The 19,732-nt window shown below is 41.2% G+C and overlaps 1 protein-coding gene across 9 annotated transcripts in view; it reads left to right on the forward strand.

Annotated features, from left to right (window-relative positions):
• Window positions 1–19,732, forward strand: part of bcas3 (BCAS3 microtubule associated cell migration factor) — a 728,081-nt gene that overhangs the window by 332,083 nt on the left and 376,266 nt on the right. For 7 of the 9 annotated variants that reach the window (XM_069911282.1, XM_069911281.1, XM_069911284.1 and 4 more), the window contains exons 16-17: window positions 4,864–5,014; window positions 17,083–17,127. In XM_069911282.1, the coding sequence (XP_069767383.1) occupies window positions 4,864–5,014; window positions 17,083–17,127 (196 nt within the window). The remainder of the gene's footprint in view (window positions 1–4,863; window positions 5,015–17,082; window positions 17,128–19,732) is intronic. The other 2 variants (XM_069911285.1, XM_069911286.1) reach the window with 1 other exon arrangement.

The raw sequence follows: 19,732 nt of genomic DNA on the forward strand, positions 1-19,732 counted from the left end.
AACAAAACACACGCAGGATAAGTATTTCATCTACACAAATAAATATTGTTTCATGAATACGAGCGTCTCGGAGGATCAGTGTGAGCGGTTCCTTTGGACGTTCACCATTCTCACTGCCTGTAGGAAGAAGCTGCTTCTCAGCCTGGTGGTGCGGGCTCTGATACCCAATGGGGCCAGCAGAAAAATGTTGTCTGTAGGGTGGAAGGGGTCCTGAATGATCTTGCGTGCCCTCTTCAGACAACGATCCCGATACGTCACGTCAATGGGGGTGAGGGAGACTCCAGTGATGCTGTCTGCCACTCTTGGGGTCCTGTGGATTGACTTCTGATCAATTTGGCCCCATTAGTTATATTATCTAAACAGACTTTATTTGTTTTAACTCTCTTGTTTTTAAGACATTCCAATTAAATATAATCTTAGTCAATTTTAATATCTCTCATGATATAGTAGAGGGTCTTTCCACCAACTGCCTGTACCACTTCTCAGTACATTCCCATTGATCTCATTCACCCACTTATTTCACAGTCACTCTTTCTCATTAGGTGTTTTTATGGAGGGCCTACTCTTCAAGGCTGGGTCGGTCCTCAGAGCAAAATTTTAATTTCCCTTTTTATAGAGCAACCCTATAAGGCTGCTCCAATGTCCCTTTTATGTGGAGTGGCACCTTGGTGTGTCCTCTGGAGCAGCTGTAGGCGGGGTGATTGTTGCTGTGGCGCGGCCATTCATAAATGCACAGTGAGCAATGGCCGACTTTGTTGCCCATAATCCGCAGAGCGATTCCAGCTGCGTGTGGGATTATGGGCTAAGAAGTTGGCCATTGATCATGTGCACAATGTTTATATTTCACTCACTCACCTGTACATTGAAAATATTCATCATTGCTGTGGCCGCCAGCCGCTGCCGCACCTTCGGGGCCCCAGGTTCATGATCCTGACCCGCTGCGACCAGGAGATTGAGAAGAACAAGGGAGCGGAGCGCCAAGTCCAGGGCCCCGAAGGTGAGGCAGCGGACGCACTGATGATGACTATTCCGGAATACTCTGGCATAGTACATTCACTAATCAGTCCTGGGTCACGGGCCGATGGCGTCATTGCACCGTCATTAGCCCGCCCCTAGCCAGCTGCTTCCAGTGACTGGACATTTACGATCAGATTTTTTTGCTTTATAAAAGGGCTTGCTCATTTACCCCAGAACTCACCCCTAATCCTGCAATCTCCCCAAGGAGTAGATCACAGTAAACAATAAATCTGCATTTTGATTCACTTTGTGGAGTAAATGATTGCATGGGCCAAGGAGCAAAATCTATTGTCTAGTTATTATTTTAGCTGCAGTCTCATCTGGGAGTAAAGACAACTTGTAAACTCTGTACACAATATTCAAATTGCCTAACCCTTCTCTTACCGCTTTTGTTAAATGGACTTATTCCAAATAATTTCTGAAGTGAATTTGGAACCATGATCTCTATTTTCCTTTGGTGCTTTCTACAGTATATTTATTGAGACCATGTCACTTGTAACTAGAAAAATGTGCAGAATTGTTTTCTTTCAGCTGGGCTCCATGAGACAATGACCTGCACATTTCTCTGCTACTTTTTGTCTTTGAACCTACGGCTTTTTGTCAAAATACAGTAGGTATTATGTTTCTGTGGTTTGCGTTGTATCCTCCTTCTTCCTTCCTTGCTGTCTCTTAAGAACCTAAAGATAACTCTTGGTGGGATGATGCAATAATACACGTGTGGCTGCACTTTCTATTTGTCACCTTCCCAACCAAAGCATTGAAACTTAAAGGAAAGGATCTTAGAATGAATTTAACTCTTGTGGGTCCAAAATCCAACTGGCTTACTGTAATAATGCACTTTTAAGTCATAGGAGTGGAACTAGTTCTTACCCTGAAGCACACGGTACTTTATTAGTGCAAGTGTAAAAAAGGTGAATATCAAGTTTTCAATTCTGATTGTTCAAGTACAACCCGACGAAACAGCATTCTTCGGTCCTCAGTACAAAACAGGCAGACATACCACCAGACATTATTCACATAAAGACAAACAAAACATATGCAGCCAAGTATTTAATCTATATAAAAAATACATAAATATTGTTTCTGAATATGAGAGTCTCAAATGGTTAGAGTGAGCAGTTCCTTTGGTCATTCAGCATTCTTCTCACTGCCCATGAGACCAAGTTGTTTTTCAGCCTGGTGGTGTTGGCTCTGATACTTCTGGATCTCTTCCCCAATGGGAGCAGCTGAAAGATGCTGTGGGCAGGGTGGAAGGATCCTCTTCAGGTAATGATCCCGGTAGATCATGCTGAGGGAGACTCCAGTGATCCTCCCTGCCACTTGTATGATCCTGTGGATCATTTCTCTGCAGCAACTGAACCACATTGTGATGCAGCCGGCCAGGACACTCTCAATAGAGCTCCTGTAGTTGGCTGACGTGATGGTGGCTGGTAGCCTTGCCCGCTTCAGTCTTCTTAGGAAGTACAGTCACTGTTCTGCCTTCCTGACAAGTGAGAAGATGTTGAGTGTCCACGATGGGTCCCTAGTTAAGTGAATTCCAGGGAACCTGGTGTTCTCCACTCTCTCTACTACAGAGATGTTGATTTGTGGTGGAGGGTGGTCATTCCTGGTCCTCCTGAAGTCCACAATGATCTCCTTCATCTTGCCAATGTTGACGCTCAGGTTATTACTCTCACACCATTTCTCGAGACTTTCCACCTCTTCTCTATAGTGCGACTCATTGTTGTTGTTGATGAGGCCAATTAATATGGTGTCCTCTGCAAACTTGATGGCACTGTTGGAGCTAGATCTGGCAATGGAGTTGTGGGTCACAACCCCGAGGAGCGTCAGTGCTCGGCGTTCTGCTATGTGTGGTCTTTCCGTTAGGAAGTCCAGGATCCAGTTACAGAGGGAGGTGTTGCATCCTAGTGAGGACAGCTTCTCCACCAGCCTCTGGGATATTATCGTGTTAAATGCTGAGTTGAAGTCAATGAACAACAGCTTGGCGTATGAGGCATCGTTCTCCAGGTGGGTCAGGATGGAGTAAAGTGACAAGGCTATAGCATCATCTGTGAAACAATTTCTTCTAGAAGCAAAACTGCCACAAAGAACTTGACATTGTTGCCCTAAGATGAGGTGGTGTGAAAGATATTTGTTTGGCCCTAAATCCAGAGATCTTTCTTCTAAGTAATATAAGAAGTAAAGAACTAGGCCTCAATTTGGATGAAGCACAAAAAAGATTTATTATGATAGCCTTAGCTGTAGCAAAAAAATGTATAATGTCAACCTGGAAATTAGAAGAGAGCCTGAGAGTACAGCAATGGTACATAGAAATGAAAAAATGTATTCCATTGGAAAAAATAACATATAATTTAAGAAATAACATCACAGTATTCGAACAAAAGGAAAATCTAAACATTCACCCCCTTCACCTTAAATACAGTGTGATCCAGAAAAAAGGATGAGCTTCATTATCCATCAAGACTTCATTAGTACCTGAACCCAGACCTTCATAGAGTTATACAGTAAGGAACAGGCCATTTTGCTCAATTCCTCCATGTCTACCAAGCTGACATTCAGGGCAAGTCCTATTGATCTGCGTTTGGTATATCTTTTTTTAACCTTTCCTGTTAATATCTGTCCAAATAACTTCCTCTGGTAACCTGTTTCAAAAACTGACCATCCTCTGACTGAACGTTGTAACTCTGGGCTCTTTCTCTTAAACCTATAGTTCTAGAGTTGTCTACCTTGGGAGAAGGACTGTGAGCATTCTCTTTATCCATGCACTTCATAATTTTGTATACTTCTGAAGGTCAAGGGATTAAAGATTCCATCTATCCATTCTCTCTCTACAACTCAAGTCCTGCAGTGCTGGCAATATCCTGATGAATCTCTTCTGTATCCTTTCCAACAAATAGGCATTAGCATGATGGAAAATAAAGAATTATACACAATACTTCAAATGTGGCCTCACTGACACTTTGTAGAGCTGTATCATGGCGTCTCAACTATTGAGACTTAAAATCCAACCCAGTGATGGTCAGCATGGCAAACATCTTCTTCACCAGCGTCCACCAGGAACTAGATCCTGGGGATCTGCCCACCTTAATGTGCACCAAGGCCACCAACACCTCCCACCTGGTAGTTGGTATGCAGCCCAGAATAATGCAACTTCACTATCAAGACAGTCAGTGGTAGCAGATGAAGAAGCACCTATCACCTGGTCCCCCTCCAAGTCGTCCACTTTCTCAATTTTCTGTTCATTTGCCGTTGCTGTGATAAAATCTTGGCACCCTAAGTCTTGGATTGCACTGGTTCAGCACCACCTTCTCCAGGGCTGCTGTTGCCAAGAATATGTGGCTGTGTGTGACTTTGGAGGGCTTCAGATGTCATGTCAAGTTTGATTCTAAATGTTGTTCTCAGTCAGCGCAAGTATTGAAGGCTTCAGGCAAGTTTGTAGATGACCCCAGATGCTAATAAACACTTAAAGCCATGACCTGCTACCTGGAGAAGGCTTATTACACTCATGCTAGGTATCAATATATCTGGATCTCCAATTACAAACTGCTGGAGTTATTCCTAATACTAGATATCAGGAAATATTAGCTTCCTACCTAGAAATGTAGTTGTAGCATCCGTTACATTAACTCACCATCATATAAAACACTATATGCCAGACAGGTGTACCAGACAGGTGTACCAGACAGGTGTACCAGACCACATGAAGTGAAAGTTTATTAGTGCAATAGGGATAGAGAATAATGTCAACTGTTAAAGGAAGATTATTCAAGTAAATGGCCTTGTTTCTATGACCCCTTTTGCGACTTGGAAAATAATTCTATCTTGTTCTTTCTCTCTGTTTTGCAGGCAAACTGAGCAGCCAGGACAGTTACAACAGTTTCACCAACAATAACTGGGGAAATCCACGGCTCTCTCCCATCCCAACCTTGACGATTGTGCTACCCCTCGCACAGATCAAACAGCCCATGACACTGGGAACGATCACAAAGCGCACAGGGTAATGGATTTTGACTTGAGTTTCCAGTATGATTTTAATGTGCAAGGAGCTAAACAGATTAATACAAAACATATGTACAGACACCACTCATGCTGGCTCAGCATTTCCACATGTAAATTCAGCAAATGGCAGGGCTCTCTTAAATAGTTTTCCACCACAAAAAAAACTGCACTGGACCTGATTGCACCTTTCCCTTTAGTGTTACTGTCCTGAAGACTAAAAGTGATAGAATAAGAGCAGGTGGGACTTTTAAGAAAACTTTAAAATGAATATTGCTCACACCCCCCCCCTCCACCGCGCACACACACACACATATACAATAATTGTTTAAATATCGAATACACTTAAACGTAACAGCAGCGTTCACTTAATTTTTAAAACTTTAGATATACAGCACAGTAACAGGCTGTAACTTTGGGACAAGGTAGATTTAACTGTAATAAATGGCTGAATAAAAAAAAGGCTGGGAAAAAAAGAGAGAAGTGCGTGAGCTGGACGACTAGGAAAGTGGGAGATGTCAAAAGACAGTTTGGTAAATTATCGTTTTGAAGTCGATAACAAATGTGTTATTTGATTTTTGAAAGGGGTCTGTCCCCATGTATCCATTTGAATTCCCTTTATTACTGCCATTATATAGAATGAAAATAGGATTGGTGGGATCTTGGGTGGCATCTGATTTAAAAAAAATGTTTTCAAAACTACATGCTAATAAAATGTTGGCAGCTAAACCAATGTTTGTGACATGAGCATTGGTGCTACAAATCTTGTTCTATCTGGTGGGTAACATGTAATTTTAGATTGTTTGGTGAAACTTGAACTCCTTATTTATATAGATCGCCACACACATTTGTACTGGATTTGCTGTGCGTTTGTCAGTTGTTTATACGTGTGTCAATATGTAAGAGGGTTCAGCTGAGAAAGGAGTTTCATTATTTAAATCTTCAGCAGTTTGATATAAATTAGCATCTGATGAAGGATATAATGGCTGAAGTGTTGGCTGATCTTTTGCCTCATGCTGCATTTAGCTGAGGTTTTTTTAAAAGGATAGAAAATGTCTTGAATTTCATAGTGCTTTTCACAATCTTGTTATCAAGGCCAATGCTAGACTTTGGGCCCATGGTCGCCATCGTAATGGAAGAAATGGAGCCGCAATCTGATGGGGGAGTCTTGATCAGGGGCACATGTTCTTCAAATTCATGATACAAGAGACTGCAGATTCTGGAATCAGGAACAAAAAAAATCTGCTGAAGATACTCAGCAGGTCTGTCAGTCAGCTGGAGAAGCAGGAGCTGGGAGGAAAAATGAAGTTGGAATTCTCCACTCTGTATCTCAGTCTTGAGGCCTGAAACGTTGACAATTCCATCTCCCCCAGTAATGCAGCTCGACCTGCTGAGTTCCTCCAGTGGATTGTTCTTTGTTCCTGAAATTACAACAGGTGAAAGGCAATAAACGTTGTGAAGAACTCCACACACCCCTCAAATAAACTGTTCTCCCTCCTACCATCTGGTAGGAGGTACTGCAGCACTCGGGCCCTTATATCCAGATTGGGCAACAGCTTTCTCCCCCAAGCCATCAGACTCCTGAACTCCCAGAACATTTGGGATAGGGTACCGTGCACTGTTACTGCACAAGTTCTCATATTTGAATGTGCTTAACTTATACTTCTGTAAATATGCTCCATTGTCCTGGAGAAATGCTACCTCATCTTTACCTCGCGAGCATGGTATGAACCATAAACATAGATGGCTTGACTAATGTCGGTCTATCCATTCAGGAGATGTTGGAAAGAAACTTTTCACATAAAGGTACTTGAAATATGGTACTCTCTTCTCCCAAAGAAACAGTTGGGGTTTGCGCTTGGTTGAAAATGTCAAAACTGAGATTGATAGTTTTTTTGTGAGGCAAGGATGGACATCTAGGATTATGAGGACCAAATGGGGCAAGATAAATGTCAGATAAGATTTAATTGACTCATCAATGATCGACATTGTGTTACTATTTTTTCTCATTGGTTTAAAACATTTCCTATGAATATTTCTTGCTCAATCAAAAAAACTCCCCAAAAGACAAATTTGATTTTAATTTTCAGGAAAAGGGGTGGAGTTTGAATTTTCAATCAGTAATGTTATTTCCATTGTTGGGCCAAGAATAATGGAGCAATTTGAGGACCAATGTGAGGAAATACAAACCTTGTAAATGAAAAAATTCATTCTTGGAAAAAACTCTAAATTTATGGTTCAATTACTTCCACCCACTTTGTGCCCCTCCATATTTTTTTCTCCATTGAGAAACAGCTGTATTTGATAATGACGATGGGTTTATTGTCATGTACGTTGTGTACCGTCCGTAAGTACCAAAATTCTTATTTGCTGCAGCTGAACAGGTTCTTAATTTTAACAAGGGAATATTAAATTAAAATGAAATAACTACAATAGAATGATGTTACCATCATACAAAAATAAATAAGTGGTACTGTAATAGTTAAGATGGGCCCTTTTGTGGTGTTGGAGTATTTATGATTAGTGTAGTAAGGGGAATTTCAGGAGTCTGATAGCCTTTGGAAAAAAAAACTGTTCTTGAACCTTGAAATACTGAACCAGACTTCTGTGCCTTCATCCCAAAGGTAGCAGTGGGTCATGTTCCGAGTGTGCTGGGTCCTTGATGATTATTTAAATATCCTTCATTTAGATGGTCAACATCAACTAGTAGGCCTTGGCTGCAGGAAAAAGAATCTCAGGGTTGTATGTGATGTGGGAAAGTACAGTATCTAGTTGAGAACCAAATTCCAAAGAAGGGAAGCAAAGTAAAATCATTGTGACATCTGGTTGTTCACAAACTTTGTAAGTGGATTAAGGAAAGGAAACTATCTTTGTTTGGCTTGATTGAGATCACATCTGGAGTATTGCTGGTACTACTGGCCATGTGTATGTGCGAATAGGGCCACGTGATTGACCCTATTCATCCAAACACTGTGAATTGCTTGGATAAGCCAGAAATTGTAGTGATGAGGCTGCAAATAAAATTTGGATGGATTTTATATGAACCACTTACAAGTAAAACTGATGAGAGAAATTATATCTATTCTATTTCCTGACTTTAAAAAAAATTAGTTTCATTAATTAATATTTACAGAATTTTGTCTGTCTTTCCTCCCATCAATGTATCACATAATGACTTAATTGCAGTAGTGGACAATGACCATCTGGCTCAATGTTGTATGTGATGCACTGGGTATAGAATAAATGCTTTGATACTAATGGCTGGGAGGCCTAGAGGCAAAGAGCTCGGAGTGCGTCTTCAGCAGACGGAAAGACAGTTGTTCCCAGGTGAATCGAACATATGTAATTACACCTGTGTAGTCAGTAGCTTTGAGCGAGCGCTTGAGGGGATCAGGACAGTTCATGCATGGGTCCAGCTGCTTAACCCACTAATTACAGATTAGACATACTGATAAGTGTCTGAGCAGCCTGATATCTCAATCATGAACATGAGGCAATGTCTTGAAAAAGCAGCCTCTATCCTCAGACCCCCACCATCCAGGCCATGCCCTCTTCACTCTGCTATCATCGGGGAAAAGGTACAGGAGCCTAAAGGCAAGCACTCAGCAGCACCGGGACAGCTTCTTCCCCGCTGCCATCGGATTCCTGAATGATCAATGAAATAAAGACACTGCCTCACTTTACAGGAGCCTAAAGACAAGCACTCAGCGGCACCGGGACAGCTTTTTCCCCGCTGCCATCAGATTCCTGAATGATCAATGAAGCAAAGACACTGCCTCACTTTACAAGAGCCTAAAGACAAGCACTCAGCGGCACCGGGACAGCTTCTTCCCCGCTGCCATCGGATTCCTGAATGATCAATGAACCAAAGACACTGCCTCACTTTACAGGAGCCTAAAGACAAGCACTCAGCGGCACAGGGACAGCTTCTTCCCCGCTGCCATCAGATTCCTGAATGATTAATGAACCAAAGACACTGCCTTACTTTTCGTCCACTAATATTGTTATTATTTTATTTTTATTATATTTTTTCTAGTAATGTCATAAGATGGTTTTAATATGTACATTTGCTCTATGATGTTGCCACAAAACACTAAATTTCATGACTTGTTCATGACAAGAAATCCTGATTCTAATTTTCATTACTGTAGTTATTTTATATAGAGTTTAAAAAAATATTTCTATAGCCCATGTTTATTACATTTTCAGCTTTACTCCTTAATGGTTCATAACACTGGACAACAATTTTTTTTCAAAAGGTTTTCTTACTGATTTACAAAAATTGGGATTATGATAGACAACTTCAAGATGATAAAAAATAATTTGAGATTAGCTGTATCATGTAGGAAGTTGGAGAAACATTAAAAAACTTTGATTGAATTTAGTACGTTTAATTGCAGAATGACGCTGACACATTGCATTAGGTTCAACTGACCTAAAAATGTTTGTCCACTGATTTTTGTTTGTACTCAACATCTGGTGCCTCTCATGTCAGTGTCGAACAATAGTCGGCCAGGTTCTAATTTTCCCTGATACCGCTTTTCCATGGTCACAAAGTCCCAGTGAAACCTTTCACTATGTTCGTCACTGACTGCATGAAGATCAACAGAAGAAGGAATCTAAGTGCGAATGCAAAAAATGAAATTTCAATGACATGCTGCACTTCATGGTTTTGTATAGTTGAAGTCGACTTAAAACACGACAGGAAACCACAAAAATAGGTTACATCTTAAAAAGAAAAGTACGGAAAAAGAAAATTTGAAAGTGATTTTTGTGATCAGCAACCCAAAATCCATAAAATACTCACAAAAGTGTTCAGGAAGCAAAATCTTTGTGGTCCAGTGTAATTAGCCTAGGTGCTTCATCTCAGCGGCAGAATTAAATATCCATAAAACAACTTTTGTTGAATTGAATGCTAAGTACATTGACAGGCATTTACAGGCGTGTGGAGTTTGGTTTATGTTTATATTTTTGAGCACGAGTGAAGGAAGATCAAATCCCAGTCCACCCCGAGGATATCGGTAAGACGGCGATCATCACCCCGTTCGGCCTGTTTGAATTCTTGCACGTGCCCTTCGGACTTAAAAACGCAGCCCAGACTTTCCAGCGCCTCATGGATGCAGTAGGCAGGGACCTGGACTTTGTGTTTATATACCTTGATGACATCCTGATCGCCAGTCGCGACCATGAGGAGCACAAGGCCCATCTCCATACCCTGTTTGCCCACCTGAGTAGGAGGAGAGATGTTTTGGGGCTTAGGTAGAACTGCAGGAGGCAATCTTGAGAGTTAGACTTATGAAAGCAGCAAGGACAGCTTTATAATTCAATCAACAAGCAAATAGAATTGTTTTGTAATTTGAACTGTAAACAAAGAAAATCCAAATAATGGAAGTCATCTGCTTTTACTCATGCTGAGTAAAAAAATACACGAAACATAAAAATGCTAGGCATGGGCTAGTAGTTTAAATCTGAAACCTGATCTGAAATAAGACTCACTTGTTAGTTCATTTTCAAATCATTTGGAAAAGAAGCGATATTTTATGTAAATTGAGGCAAAAGACTATGAAAAAAATGACCCTGTATGGTCCCTTGTATGGCGCCTGCAAGGGCTGTCCATGTGTTCCTCTATGTACGAACTTGTATTCACAGTCCTTCAGTTCATGTGGTACAAAATAAATGTGTTTACCATGTGATGTTGGGGGTGCAAGGGATAATTTGCCTACAGTATCCCTTAGTCTGCTCAGCAGCTCTTTGGGATCTTCATCTTTACTGGATCCATGTGGAACGAATTCCCCTTGGACCACCAAAGGCACTCTATATAAGCTCCATAGATGAAGTGTGAAGCTCCTCTTTTGAAGCTGTCCTAATGCCAATCAACACCCATGGTAATTCATTTGCCCAGTTGCGACCGTCCAAATGGGCAATTAAGATTTAAGGTGACGATGGAATCATTCAACCATCTCGTTGGACTGCAGGTGATAGGTGCTTGTATGATGAAACCTATAGCCGAGCAGCCGAGATAAGGCTGTCCATAACAAAGATGTTAATTGAGGTCCTCTATCGGAAGTGATGTGCACTGGTAGGCCGAAGCGAGCCACCCAGGAATTAAGGAATGCTCATGAACAAGAGTCCATAGAAGTATCCACCACGGGGACTGCCTCAGGCTCTCTTGTAAACCTATCGATCACCATGACGAGATAGCGGTAGCCTTGTGAAACTGTAATTGGTCCCACAATGTCCAAATGGACATGGTTGAAGTGGCGAGTTACTGGTGGGAAGGGTAGTAGCCGTGCTTTCATATGCTGATGGATTTTGACTTTTTGACAAGCTACACAAGATCTGGCCATTTGCATGGTTTTTCTTCATGCCAAATAAATCTGTTTGCAATTAGAAAAACAGGTCGATTTGATGGGTGGATGAGAAAGACCATGGACAGAATCAAAAATGTGACATCTCCACGAACCTGGAACCACTGACCATGGATGTCCAGTTAACACATTGCAGAAGAGTAGCTTGCCGTTGGCATCAATTTGCACATCCTTCCATTGTAGGTTGGTTATTGAGGTACGCCACGACTCCATCTCACCGTTGTGCTTGGGCAGTGGCGAGAGCTGTATAGTCAATACCGTGGTTCATAGCTGATACGTCGAGTACAACTGAGCGGGAAAGTGCATCAGTCACTACATTTCTTTTCCATAATTTGCATTATTCTGGTAGAGAATTCCAAACTGAAGGATAACTGCCGCAGTTGTTGAACTGACCAGATCTCCGACGCCTTCAAAAACGCAAAGGTCAAGGGTTTATAATCTGTGAATATGGTGAAGTGTCTGCCTTCCAAAAAGTAATGGAAGTGATGGATAGACAAATATATCGCTAGGAGCTCTTTATCAAAGGTGCTGTATTTTTTCTCAGCCTCACGGAGCTGGCAGCTAAAGAATGCCAATGGCTTCTGTTGTCCATTGACATACTGCTGCAGAGCGTCCCTACGGCCACATCAACAGATACGTCTGTTGAGAGGGCAGTGGCTGCATTTAGAACTGGGTAACTGAGCATGGTTACTTGAGCTAATGGTTCCTCTGTCTATAGATAAGCATTTTGCCTTTCATCTGTCCACTGAATAGATTTGGCAGATTGAACAGAGGCTTCATAACGTGAGCTGCTGCTGGAAGGAATTGACGATAAAAATTAACCACGCCCAGAAACTCTTGCAGACCTTTGACAGTGGTTGGTCTGGAATATTCCGTCATGGCATTGATCTTGGAAGGCAGCGGAATTGTGCCCTTGTCGGTGATTGTATGCCCCAGGAATTCTGTGAGCTGTTGTCTGAAAACACATTTATCTGGATTGATGGTCAGTCCAAATTCTCGCAGACATCTTAAGAGTGTACACGGATATTCCATGTGCTTTGCTTTAGTTTTACTGGCAATTAATATGTTGTTTAGATAAATGAAGATGTTGGCCATGCCATGGTACTGCATCCTTAACTCACTGAAAGGTCTGAGCTGCCTTTTTTTTAACCCAAAAGGCATATGTGAAAATTCGAACAATCCAAAAGGGGTAATTATTGCCATTTTTGGGGTGTCGTCTGGTTCCACTGGCACCTGGTGAATATCCATGCACCAAGTCCACCTTTGAAAAGGTTTTGTACCCTGCAGATTCACTGAAAAAACTTGAATGTGGAGAATAGGGGAGGGTATAGTGGCGGCGTCGTTGAGACATCTATAGTATCCACCCTCCGGTCCATTTTTGAACTATATAATGGAGATGTCCATGGGCTATCGGACCTGCGAATTATCCCCACTTCTTGTGGAATTGTTGTTTAGTTAATTGCAGTTTCTCTGGAGGTAAGCGAAGGACCTTAGCATGAATGGGAGTTACTCCATGTTTCACGGTGGGGGGTTGTAAACTTCAGAGTTGTAATTTTGGGGAACTCTTCTACAAGTGTGGAGAACTTCTCATCAGCAGTCTTACACAGAGCTTGAAGGCACAGCACAGGAACATGCGATTCTGCCAGGCGAATAGTTTGAAAGGTGGTAACTATCACCATGAACAAATGAGCTTGAAGGAAACTGGCCCCGAGTAGCGGTCGTGACACTGCCACTTTAATAAAAGGCCATGTGCAAATGTTCCCCTCCAACTGAACATTCATTTTTTTGGGGCCATACGTGGGTATGTTGGAACTATTGACTGCTGTGCGTTGGAGGTTAGGGGTAGGATAACGTGTATTGAAACCGATTGGTGGAAAAACACTAACCCCCGATTCTGTGTCCACCAAAAATTTATGTTGGGATAGCTGATCCCAAACATATGGAAGGCTCGTAGATTTTTGGCCAACTGTCATAGCCATTAACAACGGTCGGCCAGGGCGTTTCCTGAGAACTCACGGGGTGGCAGGCACCTATGTGCATTGACTCCTTAACGTTGGTGGTAAAAACACCAGGTGGAAGTGTCGACAGGCTGTGTGACTGACTTGAGACATTGCCTCGTTATAGGATCTGGTGTGTTGAGAGTGTTGGCTTGGAAAATAGTGTCAACAATGGAGGTGCTAGGTGCGGACAGCTGTGACGCAGTGACATTGTCCAAAGACCTTTTGGTGTGCATTTTTTGCCAGCCACAGGATGTCTGCCTCTGCAGCTACTGCCCTGAGGTCTTTGAAAGAACTCTGCAATAATAAGAGTCTAATGTCTTCTGGCAGCCTCTCCAGGAAGAGCTGTTCGAATAACATATCTGGCTGTTGGCTGGATGCCAGGCACAGCATGTCGTCCATTAGTTCGGTTGGGGCACAGTCACCCAACTCCTCCATGTGTAACAGTCTGCTGGCCCTCTTTCTGCAGGACTGCTGTAAAATCGCAGCAGGAGCTCTTTTAGAGTGTTATACTTGCGCTCTCCAGGCTCCGGTGGACCACACAGGACTTCACCGACTCGCTGGACAGTGGCTTGGTCCAAGACACTGATGAGGTGATAATAGTGAGTTGCATCCACCTCAATCTTCCTGAGGTGAAATTGTGCCTTCGCTTGTTGAAACCACAGCTCCTGTTCTGCTGTCCAGAAGGGCGTAGCTTAACAGCGACAGCTGCAGTATCCATGTGGTCCAAAAGCTTGTTTTGGACCCATTGAGATCACCAATTGTAGCCACTGAAAGTGCAGTGGTGACTGATGAACACAAAATAACGACACGCACAGTTGCAAATAAATCAGAACTCATTTACTTGAGCCACGCATGTATTCTTTTAAAACACTGAACTACGCATGCCACGTCATGACGTTATGATGTCCCTTGCCAGTTTGCTAGACTTCTGGGAATTGTAGACTATCCATAGCACCGCTACAGTGTGTTCTGCCATGACGAAAAAATTGTTGACGTAATAATGATGACAAAAATGAGTTGCAAATGTGTTGTGGATGGACTAACCCTTGTGTGGTGTTTGCCAATTAATGGGAAATTATTTGGCAATAATGGCACTACCATTGTTAACACTCCAGTGGCAATATTATCAGCCTTGATGTTTTAATTATTAATTCAATAAACTATGCTGGGGGTCTCAACTGAAAGGATTGCTTCCCACTAACTGGCTTTGAGAGGAGGGAAAAATTTTAACCTGAAATAATACTTTATTCACTTTATGAATTTACGACTGCCTGATAACTATTTAAATAACATCAAGCAAATACAAAGCTTCATTTTGCTTAGTGATTCAATTCCTCACTATTGGATTTACCCTTCTAATTGTTACCTTTTAATTAAATAGAACACAATGGGGTCATTAATTGAATGGGAGGTTTTAGCTAAGGTCATAAAACAGTATGCCAGACGATAGTAAGGCTTGAACAGTTTAGAATTATCAAATGAACTCAAGATTCAAGGCCAGAGAGGGATGACCAGTAGTTGAGTGTGATATCCAGGTTGTGATGTAAAATACAATGGTGACTTTATTTGATTAGTCATCTCATTCTTCAACCATCACCCGTTACTTTATTTCACTTGTGCCACAGATTCTGAATTAAATTTGAGTTGTTCTTCCATCCTGACTTCAAATGCTTGGAGACAATTACAGACAGACCAGGCTAGATTCAGAAATGAAATTTATTTATAAAATCAGCTTGAGTGATTTCCTGCAACACAATCTTTTTCAACAATACAACAACCAACATTTCTTCCGTGGTCTGAACGATCTCTTGCTATTGAAATCGACAAGGTCCTGAGAATTGGCATGGTGAATTCTAGTATCTTATTAGTTCCTGACCTTTGGTAACAGGACATAGTCTCAAGGGGTAACCTTGTCTCCCATCAATTCCATTATTAATAGCACTTTCAGAATTCATCTGCAATGTCTTGGAGAGATGATCTTTTGCTTCTAATATCCATCGGCTTTTGGTCTTTGTGGTATTCAAGTGAAAATCTTTAGAAAAAAGAGCAATGGGTAAAATTCAGATTTGCACAAATTCTAATGGCTGCTACTTGGTTTTCACAGATGTCATGGATAACATACTGTAAAAATGTATGCCTTTAAAGAACAGCATTTGTGAAGAAACAAAACAAGCAAACAAATAAAATTAGACATGGCATAATCTTCAGGGACTGTAGTGCACAACAAAGTGCTTCCAATGGGGTTCATGAAAATGATCTTCAGTCTTGTCTTCAGCTGTGCAAGAGTTGCAAAATACTGAAGAATTACACAGATAATCAGTTGGCCTCTGACCAGCCTTAATGCAGGTCTTTTTAGATCTAGACTGTAGTGATGAGTTACTCTTTATAAGAATCCAATCATTTTTTAACCCAACAATTATAAAATGCCAAAACACAAAAACTGCAGATGCTGGAACCTTTTGCAAACAATAACCTGCTGGAGGAACTCAGTGGGTCAGGCATCGTCCGTGGGTAGGAATGGTCAGTCAACGTTTCAAGTCGGGGCCCTTTATTGAGACTCAGTAAAATGGAGATGATATTACATAGGCATGTGGAAAGAAGCTGGGGAGAGTGATTATAAGATATTGGACAAAAGGTAGAAGATAAAGAGACTGGCGGGGAAGTTGGAGACCTCTTTCACACCCCGCTCCCCTTCCAAATAAACAGTGGGTAATGATATTTTGATATTTTTAGTTAGGATGGAAATGGTTCAAGAGAACTGATAATGCAATTAAATTAATCTAACCCTTGTTATTTGAATAAAGATCGCTACTGCAATGAATAGAAATGTCTTTTGACGCCTAGTCCTCCTTGGGAATGAAGATGTGCTCAATTGTGGGACATAGAAGACAAAAGTGATTGAACAACAAAATGTCAAATAAAACAAACTTTTTTAGTGCATGCAACATAAAATTATGTTCCCTAAGTATCACATCTGTATATAATTCCTTTATGGAGTTGCTCAACTCATCTGAGGCACACGACAAATAAACACAAGCTCTTCCTTCATGGACACAGACTGTCTCAGTCTATGAACACTAACTCCTCCAGCAACAATACAACTTGAACTATTCATGTCCTTGCTCTCCTGCAGCATACCGAGCTTATAACACAAATAGAAACATATGCACAGAAACATGTGTTCAGGGACGAGTCTCTACCCAGTTTTAAAATAATATCAGGTTTTAATGAAATAAGAGAAAATGCTGGAATTACTTAGCAAACCTTATGAGCATCTGAAAACGGAAAAGAGCATTGGTGATATTTGTCATTGTGAGGCCAAAGAGGGTTGAATCGAAATGTTAACCAGTTTAAGCTGAATGGAATTAAGATGGTCTGGTGTATCTTTGTGAAGATGGGGTGTATAAACAATGACCACTGCATTTCAGATTTCTCAGTCACTTGGTCAGGAATGTATTTTTTTCGGTGGCATATTTCCATGTGGCCAAAGCAAAGTTGCATTTCCAGCATTTTCCACTTTGAGGTTTTTCTGTTACTATTTGCATTTTTCTTTCCTAATTGTTGGTGCTCAGTGAAATGAAAATGTGTTTACAAAAGTTAATTTCAAATCGGACCTTATTAAAGGCGTGTTTTCTTCTTATTGATGGATTAATTCTATATTTGTATCTTTCTCCCACCCACTTCCCCCCCCCTAACCGAAGACCTTATCTGTTTGGGGCAGGATGTTTTTCCCTAAAAGCTCCATGGTGAGTTCCCAAAAGCAATCCCAGCATGCCTGCACCGCACCCTTTGTACAACATTGCTTGAGTTAATGAAGTCAATGTATTTCCCCCAATTAGTTTTCCCTTCGACAAAGTATTTGCATGGGCTACTCTGTTGATACAGGCACCAAAGAACCAGAAACAGCTGGAACTGTGATTGAAGAGTAATGCAAAATTGGAACAGAATGTGCAAATTAGAAGAGGATAGACATGAAAATACAACAAAAAGGTTCAAGCAGTCCCTTTTCATTTGCTTATTCTGGAAGTGGCCATTTTGTAGTGCTTTTGATGTTAAATAGTTCTTATTACAGCCCATTTAATCCTGAGTTATGCAACTGTGTGGAGTAATATCGAGTTGCCAAAGTTTGAAGATTATTTCCATTGTAGACTATAAAATGTCTGAGGTCTTAAATCTCAATATTAAACTTCTATTTTTTCCCAAATTCTTCCATTATCTCCCCCACTTAATGCAGAAGTCCGCATCATTCTGTGTAATACCTTGGAGGCTCAGGATATTGGCTCCAGACTTCCTCTGTGAGTTAATCCATTCACCACATACAGCCATTCTTTCTATTTTTCATGGTTATTAATGGGAATTTCTTTATTTTTCAGGTATAATTCAGGTTTGATGTAGCCTCCCCCCATTTATTCAGTGCATGGTCAGCATGGGTTATATAATCTATCCCAGCAAACAATCGTGTGTAAATAAAACATAAGGCAGAGTAAAGTTGCCTTTAACTTGTCCTGAAAATTATATAGTGGAACCAAGGATTAATTTCTACCATGGTCACTCTCCGAAGCACATGGTTCCACAAATGTCAACAGCCTTCTGGTATCTCATTTTATGTACAAGTCTAATCAATGAATATTACCAGGTTACATGACCATAAATTAGCAAATCTTCACAAGATGTAATGTTGTATTTAGTTTAGTCAATTTATATTACTGTAGTGATCATCCGAGTTCTGGGACAGCATGTATTATGCCCTCTCCTTTTTTTCCCCAAATTATACTTGCTTGTGGTTATGGCTGAAGCCTGAATTATTGTCTCACCTTGAGGTCAAATCCATCTCCATGAATTAGCAGAGGATGAACTGGGACTCCGCAAAGCCGATCCTTCATCACATTCCCTTGATGCTTATTGGTGGTGTAGGCTTGAAGGGCCAAATGGCCTACTCCTGCACCTTTTTTTTAACGATTCTATCTTGTCCCACCACATGACAGACCCAGCAGAAATGGCGGCACAGAGGTACACAGACAGGAGGCCATAGCCTTTGGGCTCCTCAACATGAAAATTCACGGCATTACATGGGCATGGACCCCTCCACCATTTACCATCATCCCACAGATAATGAACGAGCAGGGCCCTAGGTTGTATGAAAAATATTAAGGCCCTAAATCGTACTCTGCATGGGAGCACCCTACTTTCCAGACCAAGAGTGGCTCAGAAGCAATAACTATGATTGAGCTTGTCAACTCCTGAAGGATTTTCCTTCCAGACTTCTCCTGGAACAAGTTGTGTGCAAACCAACGTGAGAGATCATTCTATTTGACCTCGTCTTCACCAACCTACCTGTGATGGATGCATCTGCACTTGAAAGCAATGCTATAATCATTGCACTACCTTGCAGAGATGCACCAAGAATGCTCTCCATCGTGTTTTGTGGCAATATAAATGTGAAATGGGAAGACTCGGAACAGATCTGGTTGCTCAAAACTAGCCTGGAGCCCCGGTGGATCATCAGCAACAAAAAGATGAACACTGCAACTTATAACCTAAAGACCCATCCAGGTGTCCAGCCAGGGGGACAGTCCTGGTTCAGCAGGAAATGCTGTCAGCCATGCGAGGAGCATAATACCTGGAAATGAAGTACATTCATGCTCAACTGGGAAACTGAGTTTAGTAACCTCACCACATACTGATACAGATCAAATTGTTTATTCAAGAGAGATGGTTGGCAATTAATGGGAGAAGAACTCACCACGGCAGAGCCCATCAAGTGAGTGCTGGAGAAAAGGCTGAAATATTGACAGTTGGATTCAGTTAGAAATACTGAATATATGGTTCTTCTCTGACTCCTGAAAATCTTGAGAAAGAACTGAGTTCCTGGAGTCCAGTAAAGGTTATGAGGCCAAACAGCATCTTGGGTATGATGCTGAGGACCTGTACTCCAGAATTAGCTATGCCTCAGGCCAATCCATTCCAGTATACTACTTCAACCTTATCGATCCAAGAAGATAGGAAATTGCTCAGCTATGTCACAAAAATCAGGACAAATCAATCTGACTAATTATTGCCAATAAGTCTATACTCTTTCTTTTTAAATCTTTTTATTAATCATATTAAATAATACATGAGGAGAATAAGAGTACATAATCAAAAAGGGGGAAAATCACTATATTACATCATATAACATATTGCATTACACCACAATGAATGACCTCCTCAAACTGAAATCTTTTATATATAAAAAAGTGAAAAGAAAAAAACTGGGCAGCATTCTCTGAGGATTTATTAATAAAAATTAACCATCTGGTCTTCACCAACAAAGAAAAAGTCAAATTAAATATAGTCAAAAAGGGAAAATAA

Source organism: Narcine bancroftii, chromosome 14 (genome assembly GCF_036971445.1).
Source record: "Narcine bancroftii isolate sNarBan1 chromosome 14, sNarBan1.hap1, whole genome shotgun sequence".
Lineage (NCBI taxonomy): Eukaryota > Metazoa > Chordata > Chondrichthyes > Torpediniformes > Narcinidae > Narcine > Narcine bancroftii.